The sequence below is a fragment of the Siniperca chuatsi genome, linkage group LG15 (genome assembly GCF_020085105.1).
Source record: "Siniperca chuatsi isolate FFG_IHB_CAS linkage group LG15, ASM2008510v1, whole genome shotgun sequence".
Lineage (NCBI taxonomy): Eukaryota > Metazoa > Chordata > Actinopteri > Centrarchiformes > Sinipercidae > Siniperca > Siniperca chuatsi.
The window spans coordinates 27,849,207-27,869,111 of NC_058056.1; the positions used below are offsets into that span (position 1 = coordinate 27,849,207).

General features: G+C 40.4%; 1 protein-coding gene across 8 annotated transcripts in view; it reads left to right on the forward strand.

Annotated features, from left to right (window-relative positions):
• The window catches only part of prkd1 (protein kinase D1), a 49,950-nt gene that overhangs the window by 26,496 nt on the left and 3,549 nt on the right, over positions 1–19,905 (forward strand). For 7 of the 8 annotated variants that reach the window (XM_044167023.1, XM_044167026.1, XM_044167030.1 and 4 more), the window contains 15 exons: positions 590–613; positions 938–1,148; positions 2,102–2,179; positions 2,352–2,547; positions 2,643–2,766; positions 4,759–4,836; positions 5,868–6,035; positions 6,834–6,945; positions 8,752–8,804; positions 10,943–11,015; positions 12,209–12,315; positions 13,574–13,735; positions 13,999–14,097; positions 16,911–17,071; positions 17,463–17,569. In XM_044167023.1, the coding sequence (XP_044022958.1) occupies positions 590–613; positions 938–1,148; positions 2,102–2,179; positions 2,352–2,547; positions 2,643–2,766; positions 4,759–4,836; positions 5,868–6,035; positions 6,834–6,945; positions 8,752–8,804; positions 10,943–11,015; positions 12,209–12,315; positions 13,574–13,735; positions 13,999–14,097; positions 16,911–17,071; positions 17,463–17,569 (1,753 nt within the window). The remainder of the gene's footprint in view (positions 1–589; positions 614–937; positions 1,149–2,101; positions 2,180–2,351; positions 2,548–2,642; positions 2,767–4,758; positions 4,837–5,867; positions 6,036–6,833; positions 6,946–8,751; positions 8,805–10,942; positions 11,016–12,208; positions 12,316–13,573; positions 13,736–13,998; positions 14,098–16,910; positions 17,072–17,462; positions 17,570–19,905) is intronic. The other variant, XM_044167024.1, reaches the window with a different exon arrangement.

Below are 19,905 nucleotides of genomic sequence, written 5' to 3' on the forward strand. Positions count from 1 at the left end.
TTAACATTGGCCTGACCAAAACAGGAACCCAGCAAAAAGTTCTTAATTAAGTACTTGATTAATTGGTGATGATTAATGCATCATGCTACAAGTTGTACAGGTCCCAGGCTAAAAGTCTGAGTTTCCTCACCAGTTGATGATCCATGCAGAAGACATGGAAATACAGAAACAGCGTTGTTGTTGTTGTTGTGTTTCAGAGTATAGCTAGTTAGCCCTCGTATTATAGAAAAGTATGGTATGGAAAAATGTACAATCAGACTTACTTTGTCTGACCTAACTCTGTTTGGATGCTTAATATATAGAAACATGGACAAGCAACACAGAGGTTAGATTTATGTTTTCTCGTTTGTTTTTCGAACAGTATGTTTCACTTTTACAAGAGAAAAGACTTTGAAATGACGAGTAACTCGTCAGTTTGACAAAGAAACAATAATTATGGTGTAAACATGAGGCTCAAACTAAAATCATTTTGTTTCAGTGGTTGAGAGAAAAGTAAGATAAGATCTTTCAGTTCATTTTCTTTCATTAAAACATTCAAACCCCACTCTAACTATCTTTCTCTCTTTCTTTTGCTCTCTCTCATTCTCAGTCTCCAGTCAGTCCCAGCATGGAGGTAAGTCCCAAGTTATTATTGTTTTTAGCATGACCATGAATCTATCGGATGCTTGATTCAAAGTCCCGACACTCATTTTGGATGGTCCGCAACACAATAAAACTCAAAACTAAAGAGTTAAGAAAGATATCTTTTGGTTCAAGGACAACTTTGGGTTCAGAGTCCCGAAGAACAGATGTGAACTTGTGGCATCAGTAATAATGCAAGTTGCTTGTAAATGAATCTACTCCAGTAAATCTAGTTTTTTGGCTAAACGTGTCCAATGATGTCACGACAGCTCCTCCACACTGGTCTCCTGATATTTGTCTCCACCTCTCCACACAGCAGAAGAACCAATTAGATTACTTCCCTGGTAGAGAGCGGCGCTCCAGCTCCCAGTCGTACGTTGGCCGTCCCATCGAACTGGACAAGATCTTACTGTCCAAGGTCAAAGTTCCTCACACCTTCCTGATCCACTCGTACACCCGACCCACCGTCTGCCAGCACTGCAAGAAGCTGCTGAAAGGCCTCTTTAGACAGGGCCTGCAGTGTAAAGGTGAGCATCTTTTTTAAACTTTGACACATCTGGTAAACTACACTACAACTCTAAAGCTTCTCTAGCACCACCTAGACGCTGCAGTGTGCACAGCAGTCACAATATGAAGGTGGTGGACAGAACAAACAACATCCTGATGATTTAGCTTTTCTTAGAGTCTCAGTAGTAGTGGAGCTAAAAATGTCTAGTTTGTCCTGAGGGTGGCGCTAGAGGAAAGGCCATTAAAATCCTAACTCTATGTTCACACTACAAGCTTTAAAGCTACAAAACAGCCAAGCATGGCCAGCTACATTGTCACTGAGTCGCCTTTGAAGTGTTGCTCAAGCACTCGCGATCCGCCATTGCTGTACAAAGAAAGGTCCATTGGAGAGAATGTTCATTATTGAGCATTGTTTATTGTTTATTTTGTTTATTATGATTGTATAGTTTGTGTTAATATGCTTTGGCAACGTTGTATTGTATGCAGTCACGCCAATAAAGACCCTTGAAGTGAAATTGAATAGTGTTGACGCGACTCTCTCTCTACACGGCTCTGGAGCAAGCGTAGCGACGAAGTAGGCTACAGCAACTAGCACTAAAACCTAAGAAGCTTCCAAAAAAAAGTCTGATGCTCTAGATAAAAAAGAAACTCGGCGTTCAGAGGAAGGATTACCGTCAAAAAATACTACATACTGTACCAGGTGTTTGTTAAAGTTTAGACAACTAGACACACGTGTTGTGTTGTGGTTAAAGACAGATTGTCTCATAGTTAAAACAAACCAACACTGACTTTTGATAAGAGATCTTAAAGTTGCATGTGCATCCTTCCACCTCAGCCTCCTCCTGGTGGTATAAAAACATTGTACTACTTCCTGCTCGCTGGGTGAATGAATGGGTGTTTTCAGCTTTGTCAAATGTTGGACTGTAACCTGCTGTGACCTAAGGGCTGCTCTTCTTCCTCGTTTCTCCCTCAGATTGTAAATTTAACTGTCATAAACGATGTGCTCCTAAAGTGCCAAACAACTGCCTGGGAGAGGTTTCTAAAAATGGAGGCAAGTTTCAACACACATTCACACACACGCCTGATTGTACCTATACTATATAAGTGAGGACCCTCATTGACTTTAATCATCACAACTTCAGTCATGAACCTAAATCTAATTCTAACCTCAATACTACAACTAAGTCTTAATGTCCTCATTACTTCCGGGTGTGTCACTGTAGAGCTCCTGAGCCCAGGGGCGGAATCAGATGTCATCATGGGTTGCCTTGACGACCATGATGTCGACAGAGGTGGCGGCCTGTTGGACGACATGGATGAAGCGCTGACATCAGAGGGGGGTCTCCTGCTGGAGGCGGGGCCCAGCGACCTGTGCGACCTGCACGATCCCGACCTGGACGAGTCCAACCGGGCCATCAGGTACAGAAACACACACACACACACACACACACACAGACTCCGACACACACGGACACACACAGATGTGAGGTTGTGCTTTGTCCCGCCCCCTGCAGCCCGTCCACCAGTAACAACATCCCTCTGATGCGAGTCGTTCAGTCCGTCAAACACACAAAGAGGAAGAGCAGCAGCGTGATGAAGGAGGGCTGGATGGTCCACTACACCAGCAAGGACACTCTGGTACTGTACCTGTCTGTTGATTTACCTGTTTATTTGTTTATCTGTCAAAATCATCATCAATGACCTGATTGGTGGAAAACTAGATATGTTTTTACTAAAAATAAAGATAATACAGTACATCAAAAGTATTTACTCATGGATCGTGGTAAAACTAAAACAGTTCACTCAGTTGTTTTGATGAAAATCAACCTAAAAATCCTGCTCTATTTAAAAGGGACCTCTACTCATACAATTTGGTATAAGAGTGAAATTCTTCTGATAGAAAAATAGACAGTGGTGGACTGTAACTAAGTACATTTACTGTACAAATCAGAGTATTTCCATTTTATGCTACTTTATATTTCTACTCCGCTACGTTTGTCTGACGGCTTCAGTTACTTTGCAGATCACAGTGTTTCATCCCCTTCCTGTCCAGTGAAAACCTCGTATCTCCAGGTGTTTGTGACGAGCTGAAGGATGAAGAGTTTCCTTCATGTGCTGAGGAAACTCTCCTCCTCCTGAAGCTGAATAAACTCTTTAACCCCCCCTCGGATCAGCTGGAGAACGCATCGTCACAGAGCTGAAAACAGGCTGTTTCTCTGAGCTCAGGAAGACTTTTCAGAGATACGAGGTTCTCACAGGACGGCGACGCTGCAAACACGTGATGATCTTATAGACCATGATGCATTGCTGCAGATGAAACTACCCAACAGGATATAAAGCAGTTAAAATGAGCTCAACTTTAAACATCTGCAGCAGTAAAATGCAACACACACATGAATGCAGCAGGAATATTAATCCAGAAACATCAGATATAATAAAACACTGACAGGAGCGTTTTACTGCACAGGGACGACTTTTACTTTTGATACTCTAACTACATGTTGCTGATAATACTTTTTTTACTTCAGTCAGGTTTTGATTGCAGGACTTTTACTTGTAGTGGAGTGTTTTCACAGTGTGGTGTTAGGACTTTTACTGCAGTACAGGATCTGAATTCTTCTTTCACCGCTGCATAATAGAGATGAAACTTCTGTTGAGGGAGTTCTCTGTGTCACTGGCTTTGTATGAGTTTGTTGTATGACGCTGCAGGTTTATGAGACTGTTCATCCATCCATTAAGAGTGTCCCAGAGTTCAGCTGACAATGCAGACATTTCACTACTAGAACTGAACTGCTGCTGCTTCTGATTGTTTGATTTGTTGTTAATGAATTACAGAATAAAAGACTGAAATCATCGAGCATCATACACATTTTTGTGGGCCGAGTTTACAGTTATTACCACAAACATCTAGGATCATTTCTATCACGCCTCCTGCAGTCAAACAAACCGTTGTGATGTTAGTTACTTAAACCACAAACAACTTGGCTTGTTTTTAGTTTAAATACTAGGATAAAGACATGTAATTACTGTTTGAACATGCTGGTTTGACAATTCAAGTCTACTTTGTCAGATTCTGTTATTTTATTTATCTCATCTTATTGGTTGTTGTTTTCTTTTCTTCATACATCGGCTAGACAAGATCTTTTGTTATGAAGAAATGAATAATGTGCTGATAACTAGATGTGACATGAAAATTGGGCATATTATTAATATCAGCGAGATGATTAAATTGGTAACATTAATAGACAGAAAAATGATGAGAAAATGTTAAAAGAAAAGGTATTATTTAGATTTCATAGACACCTTTTCTGCCACTTGTGATTTTGCGTTGGTGCAGATTTTTTGGCAGATTTGCCTTCAAATCTGAGACATTTTCATGGAAAGTTCTTTTTAAACAAAAGTGTAATAAAATATATGTTTTTTTCAGTCTTTCAGCTCTGTGTGAAAAGTTGAAACAAGTTGAATGTGATTCTGTTGAGTCACGTCAGCGTCTCTCTTCTCTTTCTCTTCCCCCTTTCTGTGTGTCCACTTTCCTCTGGACGTTTCCTCTCACTCTTTCCATCTGTCCTCGCCTGCTGTCTCATCTTAATTTTCATTTCTTCTTTCCTCCTCTCCATCTCTGTGTTTCAGAGGAAGAGACATTACTGGCGCCTGGACAGTAAATGCATCACGTTGTTTCAGAACGACACAGGAAGTAAATACTATAAGGTAAGACGAGCTCCGTCACCGTCTCCTTCATCGCAGATTTGTGGGGAAATATGTTCAAGGAAAATTCTAGTAATAAATGCACAAATCCTCTCACATCTTCCTCAAACTGGTTCATCTTGGAAGTGAGCAAAAAATGTAGAGTGGATTTGGTAACACTTTATTTGGATAGTCCACCTACAGATAGTTTAAAGAGTAATTGTAACATTTCAACTCTTTTCGCTTTGTAGATGTTTAACAGATTATATGTGACAATTCAAGAACATACCATCACAAAGATGTTTTTTGTGCCTAAACCTAACCAAACCTAGAAAACAGTTTTATTTGTGAAACAGCTGTTGAATCTCAACTAATAAGCTGTTGAAATGTTACAAATTCTCTATAAACTATCTGTAGGCGGACTATCCAAATAAAGTGTAACTGCGGATTTTGTCTTAATAATTAATAATTTCGAAAATAAAAGAGCAGAATTGTTCTAGTATTACAGGGTAAAGCTAGTTAGCCCTAGGTTAGATGAATTACTATAAGAATACACATATGTTACTTGGACAAGCAACACAGAAGTTAGATTTCAGCTTTATTGTTAGTATTTCCAAACAATATGTTTCACTTTTACACGAGATAAGGCTTTGAGGATGAGGGCGGCCGCAGTTAAGCAAAGGCATCTCAGGTAAACGTCCACAAATCCACCAAAGAGCAGAACAGATGTTTGGCAGTGTTGGTATAGTGGGAAGCTGGTGCGGGATCATGTCCTTTTTGTTGCACCAGTGACTCTTACTGTTTGGACTGTTGACACTCAGTCTACATTATCCCCATGCAAGCAAAGAGAAGAGAAGAGAACTGGGCATTTTTTCGGTAGGAAATGGGGAAAATGGAAAACAATTAATGATTAGTACACACTTTTCTATTTGGAGTACATCAGTGTACTTTTGCAGCTACATACATACTCTAGGAGTACAATGTTTTAATGCTCAACCTTTTCTGAGAGAGCACAGGGATTTTTTCTTCATCCTCAGTCCCTCTTCTCTCTGCAGGAGATCCCGCTGTCAGAGATCTTATCTCTGGAACCGGCTCAGACCTTTTCTCTGCTTCCTGATGGAGCCAATCTTCACTGCTTTGAAATCGCCACAGCATCACTGGTTTACTATGTCGGAGAGAACCTGCAGAGAGCTGAATTATCGGTGACTGGCAGCAGCATTCTGGTAAATAATATGATGCTCTGTGGATGGATAGATGGATAGCTAGATACTTTATTTATCCCTGGGGGGAAATTTGCATATCACAGCAGCAGTACAGGAACGAACCACACGGTACAAAGAAACGTGCAAAAACAAATATCTAACACAAGTACTAACTAAAAAGTAAAAACAATATGTATTTTAGTATTTTAAGCATGTGTATGCATACAAGTGTGCAAAATGAATGCAATTATAAGTTACAAGTTATAAAGATGTATTGCACTGTGCCAGAAGTTACTGAAATAGTAATTATAAGCCCAATTAGTGAGTCCAGTAAGACCCCAGCAGCCTTCCAGTCCACTGATGTCCACACTACGACAGAGTGGGGATGAGTTATACAGTTTGATGGCCACCGGCAGGAAAGATCTCCTGCTGCTCGGTGGAACACCTTGGGGGTTTAAATATTTGGCTGAAGACACTCCTCTTCTCAACTAGCATGTCGTGGAGGGGGTGGGAGACATTCAGGATGCTAACCAACTTGGACAGCATCCTCTTCTCCGTCACCGCCTCCAGAGACTCCAGCTCAACTCCTCCTCCAATCACTGACTATTTCATGTAGTATAGCTACAGTAGCTTGCTCTCCTACTGACAACGCTCTACCTTCATAACTCTGTGCTGTGTCAAGATCTCTATGGTCTACTGCTCACCTGGAGCTGCTCTCACAGAGAGTCTGTGACGACCCACTGAGCAGGTGCAATGTGAAGCAAAGTTTGGCCCCATTCATTTGCTATGGGACCGAAGTTAATCACTGACTGGTTCCAGGTCAGCGGGGTGGGGCAGGATGTGGCTCGGATGTGGGAGATGGCCATCCAGCATGCTCTGATGCCGGCCGTCTCTACAGGAGTCTCCCACAGCTCTCACCGCGGCGGACACAGTAAGAAACCATCACAGAACCATAAATCTGGTTCTTTGTATGATTATTTATTATATATATTTTTAATTGTGGTTTTTATTTTTTGTCCTATCTTTTGGAGATAAAGCTCAGTGACACTAACATTGTTGACCATGAAAGTTCACATCAAATTCAATTAATTTTAGGTTAAATTGCATGGTACATCAAATTACATCAAATTTAACTTTGGGTAAACTTTGACACATGAATTTGTATCATGGGTCGATAGCAAACTACCTCGACCTGTTTTGTTGATCCCACTTTATTTTGATAGTTTGGAAAAATGAGTAGGGGTCTTAGGCTAAACCTTAGTGTCAGTCCAACCTGTCAAGTCGCAACTTCGGTGTCTCAATTAAAACCTTTTCATTGCAGTCAAAGTAGGAAAGAACATTCCTATGGAGTGCCACAAGGCTCAATTCTGGATCCACTACTTTTATGTATGGTACACCATTGGTGAGCACAACATTAATATTAGTTGCTATGCAGATGACACCCAGCTCTATAGCTGTTGATCCTGATGACCTGAACCCCCTTTACTGCTTTGAAAACTGCATCTGCATTTTGTACATGTTCGTGCGGCTGTATCTTTTTATACCATAGAATTTTACATACAACTTTTGCATGTTTCTGTTTCGAGCCTCACAACAGGAGTTGTTGAGATTTTGGTGGTGTGTGAGCCTGTGCAACCTACGGTTACCGGTAACACCGATCTCTTGCGGAAACAGTTACAACACAGACTTTTACATGTATCTTCAGAAAATTACAATTTCAGCCTCAGTCAGTAAAACTGTGCAGCCAAACCTTTTTCAAACCCACAGAACTTTCTTTTAAATTCTAGTGAAGATCCCAAAGTTTTCAAGCATACCAAATATGTCAGGCTGACTTTTGAGGAAATGTGTATAAAATAATGCCAAGAAATCTAAAATATTTCCATTTGATGGAATGGTGCAACCATCAAAATCACAAAGTCTTATCATAAAAAAAAATCATAAAGCTTTAATGGAGAGCTGGAACAATATAATACACAATATATGTATCATGATACTATCAGACATTGTGGAATAACATAATTTTTCCAGCCTTTAAGGTACTTAAGGAGAAATAAAAGGAAAATACTGGATGTTAAGAGGTTAAAGACACTATTCTGTCTTCTCCCTAACTTTAATATGAACACAGGACATGCTTCACTTTCACGCCAGCCGTCAGTATGTCAGATAATCTATTTGGAATGAAATTGGACAAATGTAAAGTCATTCTAGCAGTATCCCTCCTGTGAAAGGACATTTCCAGCTCAGGTATTAATGTTCACGTCGCTGCTGAATTCTCCTGCAGACTCTCAGATCCCCTCAGGGCCGTCGACACCCACACAAAACCCATCAGAGATATTTCAGACCTTCACCGACGTCAAACTGATCATGACTAACACCTTACTGTGGTCTCAGCCTTCTCTGACTCTGTGTGTTCACCTGTGGGGAAAGTGCACTAAAATAATACTGTGTCTCAACCGCAAGAAGGCTATAGGCTTCATATTAATAATATTTATTATTAATACGCAGAGTAAATATATTGCTTAAACAGAGTAAATACACAGGTTAATATACTTTAACAGAAGCTACTGGCAACAACATTGTCACCTAAAACAGTTTTTTGATTTAATTAATTTGCACTCGTTTTTTTTTTTGTGTGATTTGGAGTTGGATTTAAATTCTTAATATCATTGATTATCTGTGTTATTAATCTTTTCTTTAATGATGATTAATTCTGATCGTGTTTGTGTCTCATCAACAGAGGAAATTTCCATCAGTATTTCTGTCTCCAACTGCCAGATCCAGGAGAATGTGGTGAGAAAACACACACACACACACACACAGGTGTAGTGGCGTGTATACGCAGCAAAAAAAGACTTCGACTAACGTTAGGTCAAGATTACGCTAACACTAACGCTAGCTAACGTCAACTTCTACTGTAGCTGTCTGTCTAATGTCGAGCGCTGTGGGTTTTAACAGCATCCCTACTGTACTGTACTCTGATTGGATTAAAATGTAAATATTTATCTAATGTCTTGTCTGTAAGGATGATTGAAATGTCATTTTAGGGTAAGTGTTGCAATATAGGGCCCCTATAATTATTAAATGATGGGAAAAAAGGGTTATTTAAATTTTTTGGCTGGCGGGCCAGTGACAATATACAAGGGGCCTGTAAAACTCTGATCTACTGGCCAAGTGGGCCAGTGGGGGAAAAATGTTACGTTTGACACTGAGTGGACATTTAGATGACAAGCTAAACTTTACCTAAAGCTAGCTAGCCATATCCTAAAATTACCATAGATAACGTTACATGAAACACCACCGCACAATGTCACCTAAATCTATAACTAATGTACAGCTTTATGTTGCAAAATGAATTCATTACTCTATCATGAAAGATTGATCACAATCATTTGACTGAGTCTGAGTCTCACTCCACTCGACCGTGAAATAAACAGGTTGTGTAACAAACTGGCAACCACTGGACTGGAAGGGGGGAGGGGGAGTGCGTCATCTAGTGGCTGGATGTTATCAATGTTATCAATAGCACCTTTAAATTCATTTTTTTAACAACCAAGAAACGTACTGAGGGATTTTACATTTGAAAAATATACTTGTCTACTCTCTGGTGGACAAACTATAGAATAATGACACTGTTTCAAAACATATCTTTGGCGTTTCTGTACTTCAATTTCTTGTTATTTAATATATCGGTCGGGCTCTTGTGCATCTGACTTCTGCTAAAACATTTTGGTTCAGGTTTTGTTTCTTTGACTTTCTGTCATGAGTTTAAGACGATGATAAACGTCTCAGCCCTCTTCCGCCACAAACTACATCCTGTTTGTACTGTTTGTATATCTCCTCCTGCTTTCTCTCACTTTTCATCCATTTGCATTTGAGGCCTTTGAGGACATGTATCAAACACTCTGTACATTTACATCATAAAGATTTACATAAGGCTCAAATGTCTGCAAACTCTATTCATGCAAATGTAACCGCAGAGAACATTGAGTCCCATTTCCATACAGACGTGCACCTCGCCGTCTCCAAGGTGAGCACGTCTTCAAGCACCTCAAATGGAGATTACTGTGATTACTCACTCAGCCAAACGGTTTCCATAGCGACAGATGGTAATTAGGCAGCGAGCTCAGGGAAGGGGGAGGAGGTTTATAATATTGTATTTCTGTCCTCTTTGCTTGAGGTGTGATATTAGGCTGTCAGCTAACAGGGGAGAAAAGGGAGACGTGATTGCAGACAAGGAGAAAATATTTTGCAGTTTTCGTGTCAAAGCTGTGGCAGATCACTGACGCTGTGTAGTTACACTCATGGAGGCGCACAGTGGGCTCTCCTGTACAAAACGCTCTTCTGAAAACTCCACCAGGTGATGAATTGATGCAATTCACGTTTTTGTTGAACCCACTTTCTGCCGACCGGCCTCGCCTTCCTCTACTTCACTTATAGCAGGTCTGAATCAGAGGAACTTAACTTTCAGAACCTAAACTAAGACCTTGTGAGCTTCTGGCCTAAGGTGCATCTGTGCATTTACAGTCTAGTTTAAAACCTGAGACGATTTCAAATACAAGGAGTTCTGGCGTTACATCAAGCCACACACCTCCATGTTAGATGTGTGGAGTTTGGCCACTCAGATTTTGGACTTCTCTTCATCTCGGAGGATTTCCTAAGGCCTCTACAGATGCTGTGACCGGTGGGTGGGCGTCATTTAAAAACACGGTGCAGTCTGCTCGCTCAGCTCTGAGGGCTGATGGAGCGGCACCCGGCCTGGACCAGGACCAGGAGCCTTGAACTCAGAGCGGTGCAGCAGCTTCATACTCGTCATCCTCCTTAAATGATCTTAGTGATTTCCTTTATTTCTGATTCTGCATTTGACTCTTTACTTAACACATTGATTGATTGATGTGGACTTCACTCAGAATTGCTCTTCTGTTTTTCAGGATATCAACTCTGTGTATCAGATCTTCCCAGACGAGGTTCTTGGCTCAGGACAGTTTGGCATTGTCTATGGAGGTAAAACACACGAAGTGGAGCGAAACACGCGCCATCATTAAACACAAAGATGTATACATGTAGCATCATTCAGTTATTCAGCAGGTAGAACATTTAAACCTGCAGTAACTGGTTGTTTTGGTCACATGGAGGCACCCAAGTGAGATTTTGAAAATAACATGGAAGTATTTTGAGAAAAAGTCCTGATATTTAGAAGATAAAGTTTGAAATTTACGAGGAAAAAAGGGGTAATAATTTAAGAGTAAAAGTCTTTAATATTGGGAAAATAATATTGTTTACTGTGACTCAATATTTGGAGAATAAAGTTGTAATATTTGGAAGTAGTTTATTGTGACTTTTTTCTCTAAATATTTTGACTTCTTTCTTAAACTCTTAGATTTCTTGTACATAAAACTCCATGCCTGACTCCACTGTCCTTTGGAACATGTTTGTGTTGCTAAAGACGCATCCAGTCAGCTGTTTGTAGGCTCAAATTGTCCAAACACACTTTGATTTAACGTCTGAAAGACAAAAGTAGAAACATGTAAAAGGAGGTGAAAGAAAACTTTCACTTTAACTTCACACTTCAAAGAATTTTGTCCAGTTTTTACCATGACATGAAGTGCAGCTAATACTGTAACAGCCAGCGGTGGAAGAAGAATTCAGATCCTTTACTGCAGTTAAAGTCCTAACACCACAGCGTGGAAACACTCCACTACAAAAGTCCTGCATTCAAAACCTTACTTAAGTAAAAGTGTTTAAGTATTATCAGCTAAATGTACTTAAAGTATGAAGGTAAAAGTCGTCCCTGAGCAGTAAAACGCTCCTGTCAGTGTTTTATTATATCTGATGTTTCTGGATTCATATTCCTGCTGCATTCATGTGTGTGTTGCATTTTACTGCTGCAGATGTTTCAGGTTGAGCTCATTTTAACTGGTTTATATACTGTTGGGTAGTTTAACCTGCAGCAATGCATCATGGTCTATAAGATCATCACATGTTTGCAGCGTCGCTGTCCTGTGAGAACCTCGTATCTCTGAAAAGTCTTCCTGAGCTCAGAGAAACAGCCTGTTTTCAGCTCTGTGACGATGCGTTTCCCTCAAGTAAAGTACTCAAAGTGCCTCAAATTTGTACTTCAGTAAATGTACTTCGTTACATTCCACTACTGGTAACAGCTGTGTGTTCATGATGTTGATATTTGTGTTTTCATGCAGGTAAACACAGGAAGTCCGGCCGAGACGTCGCCATCAAGATCATCGACAAACTCCGCTTTCCCACCAAACAGGAGAGTCAGCTGCGCAACGAGGTGGCCATCCTGCAGGTACACACACACACACACACACACACACACACAGCGGTGCTGATCAGGAGCCTGTTGGCAGGGATCGTGACTTCCTGTCGTGAACGACTTCATTACCGTGGCAACACTGTAGGGGTGTGACATCCTGTAATAATCCAGCGCTGCTCAACCTGCCGAAGCTGCTGCTGCAACACACACCTGCACACTGTTCACTTCGCTTCATGTCTGTTCTGATGGGACCCTTTAGAAATATTAATTGTTGCAATTTAATAAAACATCAGTTGTTTTAACATATTGCATGTGAGTGTGTTAAAATAAAACTGACTTGAAAAATTCCAAACCTATATGCTAAAGCCATTTTCGTAATGAGAAAATGTCTTTATTTGTTCCTATTTGTCTGATAGCTGCTTTCCACCACTGGAGCTAAGTACGTTTACTGTACTTGTGCAATTTTGAGGTATTTGTATTTCAATTTTCTGCTTCTTTATACTTCTACTCCACTACAGCTCACAGGCAAATATTATAGCTTTTACTCCACTACTTCTATTTGATCTATTTTCTTACTTTGCAGATTCAGATTAATAATACAAAATATAAACAACAAATAAATGATGATGTATTATTATAAGTTAAGATAAGGGGACATTCACAAGCTACGCAGCAGAATATGAAGTAAAATATGAGCTCCACCTTCACCAGCTGCAACACTGAAGTGATGAACACATTAATGCATCAATAATTAGAATCCAGTAATATATATTATTCTGAAATGGGCCATTCTGCATAATGAGTACTTTAGGTATATTTTGATGCACTGTGGTATTACTACTTTTACTTAAGTTAGAGAACTCAGTACTTCTTCCACCACTGCATAGCTGCTTTGTTTGCATTATAGCACAAGACTGACTGATAGTCATCTTCACTTTATCAGACAAAAAACTGTGGTCACGGCGATGATGAGGAAATGTTCATGGTGACTGTATTGAGGCCAATAATCCGTTCTTTGTAGGTTACTCGCTAAGTGGTTACAGAACTACACAAACTGCAGCTAACTACCAGCATGTTGCTCTATAGCATCTCATAACTGTAGATTATCTGCCTCACCTGTTAGCTCACAGCAGGTCTGCAACACATGGCATACATGGACTCAGACATAGAGAGAAAGACAAGATATTTCTTAATAAATGACATTTAGAAAATAACCAAATCCAAACTCGACCTTCCCGAAGCTTCAGCAAGCAGAACGTTAGATGAAGATCATTTCTCCTCCCTCCTCCAGAGTTTGCACCACCCGGGCGTGGTCAACCTGGACTGCATGTTTGAGACGCCGGAGAGAGTGTTCGTCGTCATGGAGAAGCTCCACGGAGACATGCTGGAGATGATCCTGTCCAGTGAGAAAGGACGACTGCCTGAGAGGATCACCAAGTTCCTGGTCACGCAGGTGACAAATCTGATCCGTCTTAGTTTTCTTGGCTGCATGTAATTCAGCCTCAACCTCGTCCGCTGTCTTCAATCAGGCCAACAGTGCCACATTCCTGCTCCCCAGAGGATGAACCCTGTTGATTTGAACTACACTGTGACCTTTCCTCTCGCGCCACCCTCAACACGTGTTGTTAATCAACCCATCAGATTGCTTTGATGAATCGTTCTCATGGTGAATTATTATTAAAATGTTATGTTTGTGTTTCTGTGCGTCATCGTCAGATCCTGGTGGCTTTGCGTCACCTCCACTTCAAGAACATTGTTCACTGTGATCTGAAACCTGAAAACGTCCTGCTGGCTTCTGCAGACTCATTTCCACAGGTGCTGAGTGTGTGTGTGTGTGTGTGTGTGTGTGTGTCATACTGCCAGCAGCTGTTTATTGATTAGCTGGATTGTATTAACTACCTTTTGATTCTTTTTGATGTGGGTTTCATGTCATGTGAAGTGTTTTTTTTTGGGGGGGGGCGTTGTTAAAGCATCGGACTCGGAGTCCACAATTTCAGTGTGTGATATAATTTTTAGTTAACAGATTTTTTTCTGGAGCCGGTTTATAGAGCCAGAAACTATTTAAATAATCTGTGAAATGTTTTCTTCTAATGGTTTTTCCATACTGACAAATTAAGTCTAGAATACTTGGCTCAAAATTTGACATTTTTGAAATGGTGTGATGCATGCTGGGATAGTTTCCAACCTATATAAGCAAGTATAGAAGACTAATGGATCATGGACAAAGTGTAAAGGCTCAGTAAAAACAGCACCACTTTGAGACGAGTGTGGTAAAATAAAAACTTTACTCGAGGTTGAAAACAGGCAAAAGTCCCAACCAGGCAGGCAGGGGAGATGAGGTGAACTTATCCAACAGGGATCAGGCAAGAGAGCAGGTGTCCAAAAGGCAGGCAGGAGGTCATTACAGGCAAAACTCAGGCAGGCAGAGAAAAGGGCTGGGACGCTAAGGCAGAAGCACAATCGACGATCTGGCGGGGAACGAATAGAAGCGGGCTGGTATATTTGCTACTGGGCTGATGGGGAAGTGGGGGCAGGTGTGCAGGTAGGCGGGAGAGGTCAGGTGATGGAGAATGGTGGGGTAATTGCAGGGCAGGTGGGAGTGACAGGATCTGAAAGGTCAGGAGAGTTAGTACATGGCAGGGGAAAACTCAGACAAGGTAAATGTGAGGCTAGGATAAGATTCTAAGATTCAAAACAATTTCAAAACTTTGGATGCATCTTGACAGTGACAGACAGTGAATGCAGCACAGAAACGTTCAGAACTGTTTCCAATCACCAGGATCATGATACTAGGAGGTGACAGACAGAAAGACATATATATATATATATATATATATATATATATATATATATATAAATAGAGGGAAGATGGTAAACAGGAACATACAGGCAAGCAAACAAAAACAGACACAGTCCATTAGCTCTCACTGCAACTATTAGCAGCTTTCTGCAGTTTTCAGTCTCCTCTCCAGAAATAGCTGTTTGTGTCAGACTATAACTATAACTGTTAGCTCTAATGATGCATCAGGCCGGCTGTTGGGTTCAGGATTCCTCACACACTTTACTTACTGTGTATCATCTGCAGAGCCTGCTACTACTGCAAATATCAGGAAACAAACTAAATGCTAATGTCTTAAAGAGGTAATTTGGAATTGCTGCATTGAAGTTAGGTTGGGAGCAAGCTAGCTAAGTGAGTCAGCAGTTTGTCACACAGAAATAAAATGTCAGCTAATGAAAACATTTTAAGAAACAGTCTGACATTTAGCGTAATCCTTTTCTCTGTCTTCCCCAGAGTCAGATGAGAAGATGGATATCGGTTTCATCTCTGTGTGTCAAGTATAGAGACAGGTCCAGGACGTGTTTAGCCTAGCTTAGCACAAAGACTAGAAGCAGGGGGAATCTACTAGCCTAGCTCAAAAGAGAAAAGACTGGAAAAATTGGAAAATATGCTGCAATTGAGTAATTGTCAGCCACAGTGATCACAAAAAGCCATTATGAACAATGTAGGAAGGTTATGTTAATATTAGCTAGCAAGCTAACTGTGCACCTATCATGTCCAAATTGTATTTTGACTCTTCAAAGCTATTTTAATTGATTTCCAACCCCAAAACACAGACTTCAGTTGCTAATGAGCTAACATTTGTTAGCTAGAGAGCTAACAATGTCTAGTTGGTGCGTTTGCTTGCTAGCTAACCAGCAACCAAGGGATATATATATAAGAACTAGTCCAAAATTTGGTCAAATACTCTTGTTCTCTGTCTTCCCTAGTCAGATGAGAAGATGGATAGCAGTATCATCTCTGTGTGTCCTCTAAATATATAGGTTCAGGACATGTTTAGCCTAGCTTAGCACAAAAGAAGGAAGGGGAAAACTCAAAACAAAAGCAACATAAAATCAGTGATCAATAAAAATGATGGGACTGCTTAACATAAAACCATGTCATTATCAACAATTGGGACAAGTTATGCTAACATTATCTAACAAGCTAACATTAAATTTAATGCACCTATCGTGTACAATTACCTAACTGCAAACACAACAGTACTGTATCACATTTCTCTAATGTCTCTAAACACTGTGATACTCTCAGCTTATGTGCTAAATGCTAACAAGCTAGGCTAAACCAGGCTTCTCAGTGGTGCATTTTAAGTAATTTAACTGTGTGCAAATCTTATGTTTTCACATGATGATCACCTAAATAATATGAGTCTTACAGGTAAAAGAGAATTTTTCAAAATTCTGGGTAAGGTGTACGCCTAGTGATGAAAAAGCGTCAGTATTTATATTGAATATTGTGAAATATATATACTGTAAATGTAATGTTCATTGTTCATAATGGCTTTTTGTGATCTACTGTACATGTATACATACATACAGCTCTCCTAATCACAGTAATGATAATCCAAAATATTGGGCCAGACCTGCACAAATTGACGCATTATGTAAACTATTACTATTATTATCCAAATAAAAATCACTCTTTGGTTGCAACTGGTCACAACTGGTAGTCCTAAGCAGTCAGTGACGAGAGGTTTAAGAGGTCACAAACCAGAGATCTTAAGAATGAAAGCCAATCGGTGTCATGTGAAATATATTTCAAAACAAACACGCCTCCGGCCTCGTTTCAGGTGAAGCTGTGTGACTTTGGTTTCGCTCGGATCATCGGCGAGAAGTCGTTCAGGCGTTCTGTGGTCGGCACGCCGGCGTATCTCGCTCCCGAGGTCCTTAGGAACAAAGGCTACAACCGCTCCCTGGACATGTGGTCGGTGGGAGTCATCATCTACGTCAGGTAGGAAACTCACATGACGGATGGTTAAGAGTAAAGTCTATATGGACTAAAGTTTTAATCGTCTTTGTTTAGCTCCTACAACTTCACTGTTTTTAAATTTCTTGCTTGCTATTCTTTCTTTCTTTGTCTTTTTAGGTGCTTTTGTCTTTGTTTTTGTTCCTGTCTTTTACATGTTTTCTCTATTTTTTGCTTCTCTTGCTTCCTTTTATTTTTCACTTTCTCTTCAGTTTGTTCCTTCTTTAGTTTTAAATATTCTTGTGGTCCTCAGCAAAATGTGACAAACAAAACACTACAATATACAATCTATAAGCATTGCAGGTTAAATCTGTCAAATCTGTGATATATTTTCTGTATTTTATATAAAACTCATCTGTTCTCGTCTGTCCTGCAGTCTCAGTGGGACGTTCCCTTTCAATGAAGATGAAGATATCAACGATCAGATCCAGAACGCTGCCTTCATGTACCCTCCTCATCCCTGGAAGAAAGTTTCCCAGGAAGGTACGTAATATCATGGACCACCACCACCTCTGCTGCGGTCTGTATCAGTCTGATACCCGTCACAGAGAGCTAGCTAGCTAGCGTAATTCCCCATAGATGGACCTCAGCCTGGCCCTTTTTCACAAGATTTTACAGGGCAAACATTGACAGAAGAATTAAATGTTCAGACGAAGGCTGTGATATGTGTAAATAATAAAATTATTATTTAACTATAGCAAGTTTTGTTTGTAAGCTTTTTGGCGATATCTATAGTAATTACAATGGGCCAAAATGATTGCATAGTTTTAGGTCAAAACCTTCACATTTCCCCAACCCCACCGGTTGCACAGCGCCTAAGCCCTCTAAAAACCTACGGATAAACCACAGTAACTTTGACCTTTTACCTACGAGGTGCAGGTTTCTCAGCTTAATGTCTCATTGAGTGTGTTTACGTGTGCACTGCTATCCTGATGATCAGGTTTTGGGAGTATCCTGGTTATGAATAGCACATGTAAACACCATATCCAGGTTTTTAAAAACCCTGGTGTTGGATCATTCTCTGGCACGTTCGCAGCTAACTCATCAAGTTACACAGTAGTTAGTCAGTTAAACAAAAAGGATGCAATGATGTTAAACATGCTCAAACAAAGGGAACGTCACTCTTGTTTTCTTTTACCGGTTATAAGACAGAGAAGCTAAAGCAGCCAGAAACCAAAACGAGTTTATTCTCAACTGTTAGTAACTTAGTCCGTACAGAAATGTTCCATCGAGACGATCAAAAACGTGGTTACTGTTATGATCATGTAGACGAGGATATGAAAGACCAGGTTTCTTTTGTTCAATGTAAATGCCGTATATTGAATATGATCAAAACCAGGATACTCATGCCCATGTAAACACAGGGTTGTTTTGTAATGAAACTATGCATCAGCCTTCCTTTAGCAACAAATATAAATAGTGTACACATTCCCTATAATGCCTTTCTGTGTGAGTCGGTGGTTATTTTTTGTGCTCCAACATCAGCGCAGGTTATTATTTCTTCCTGCTGCAGTATGATAGCTCCAACACGTCCTTGAAGGCAGTTGGAGCCATTCTCTGCTGCTGCGTGACTCATGTCGTTGTCGTCATTGTCTCTAAATGCGTCCGCCGTGTGTGTTGGCTGGAATTGTCCTGTTGACTACGAGACAGATTTAAATCAGCCTGACTCACTCGCTCCTCGGCTGGATCTCCGAAGCGCTCTTAACCTTCCCTCCACCTCCTCATCCAGCCAGGCTGACTTCAAAATAAATGTTGTAAGAGTCGTTTCTGTCAGCCGCAGGAGGATTAAATGTCAGAGAATAAACTCTTAGTGCGTCAACAAATCTGCATTTTCAAAGATCACTTTAAAAGAAGACACTTTAAAGGGCTTCTGTTAGAGAACTCGTTTTTTCTCTGCCCACATGCAAACATGATTCAAGTTGTTTAATGGAGAAGAAGTTAAAGTTAGGGCACTTTTGAAACTCCACCTTTTGTTATGAGGACAAACATAAAGTTTTGTTTCCTGATCATAGACTGAATAGTGCTTTTATGACAAGAACTGCCTTTGATGGTGCTTATGTGCACTTCAGATTTTGTGTTTAGGAGTAAATACATAGAAACCGAAGGAAAACCCTGAATAAATGAGTGGAGAAACATGACAAAGGCAGATGCTTGCATACAGGTGTTTTACAATTAAGCAATTAGCGTCCAATCATGTTCTGCTCTTATGTTTTGAGCAACACATCACTAAGCTTGTCCAATCATGTTTCTATCTCCTCAGAAATATTGCAAAAATCTGATCTATTTTAAATCTTACCGATGCAGAAACTGTTGTGCATGCTTTTATCTCCTCACGCCTCGATTACTGTAACAGCCTGTTCACTTGTCTTAATCTAAAAACTCTGAAAGACTGCAGACTGTACAGGACTCAGCTGCTCGGCTGTAAACCAGGACCAGGAGGTTCGACCACATCACACCTGGTTCAGCCTCTTTACATCGGCTCCCTGTTTGTTTCAGGACTGATTTTAAGATCTTGTTGATTACTTTTAAGGCTCTTATGGCTCCAGACTATATCTTAGACCTTGTAATCTCTTATGAACCTTCACGTAGTCTGAGATCTTCGGGCAGGGGTCTCCTGTCTGTTCCTGAGTCCAGGATGGAAACTAAGGGGACAGAGCTTTTGCCATCAGGGCCCGAGGCTCTGGAACAACCTGCCCGAAGACATCAGGCTGTCTGAGTCAGAGTCTTTGTTTAAGTCTCGTCTCAAAACACATTTTTATCTGAAAGCAGATCCTGATTTTACCTGAACTGGCTGTTTATTTTACTGTTTATTTTATTGC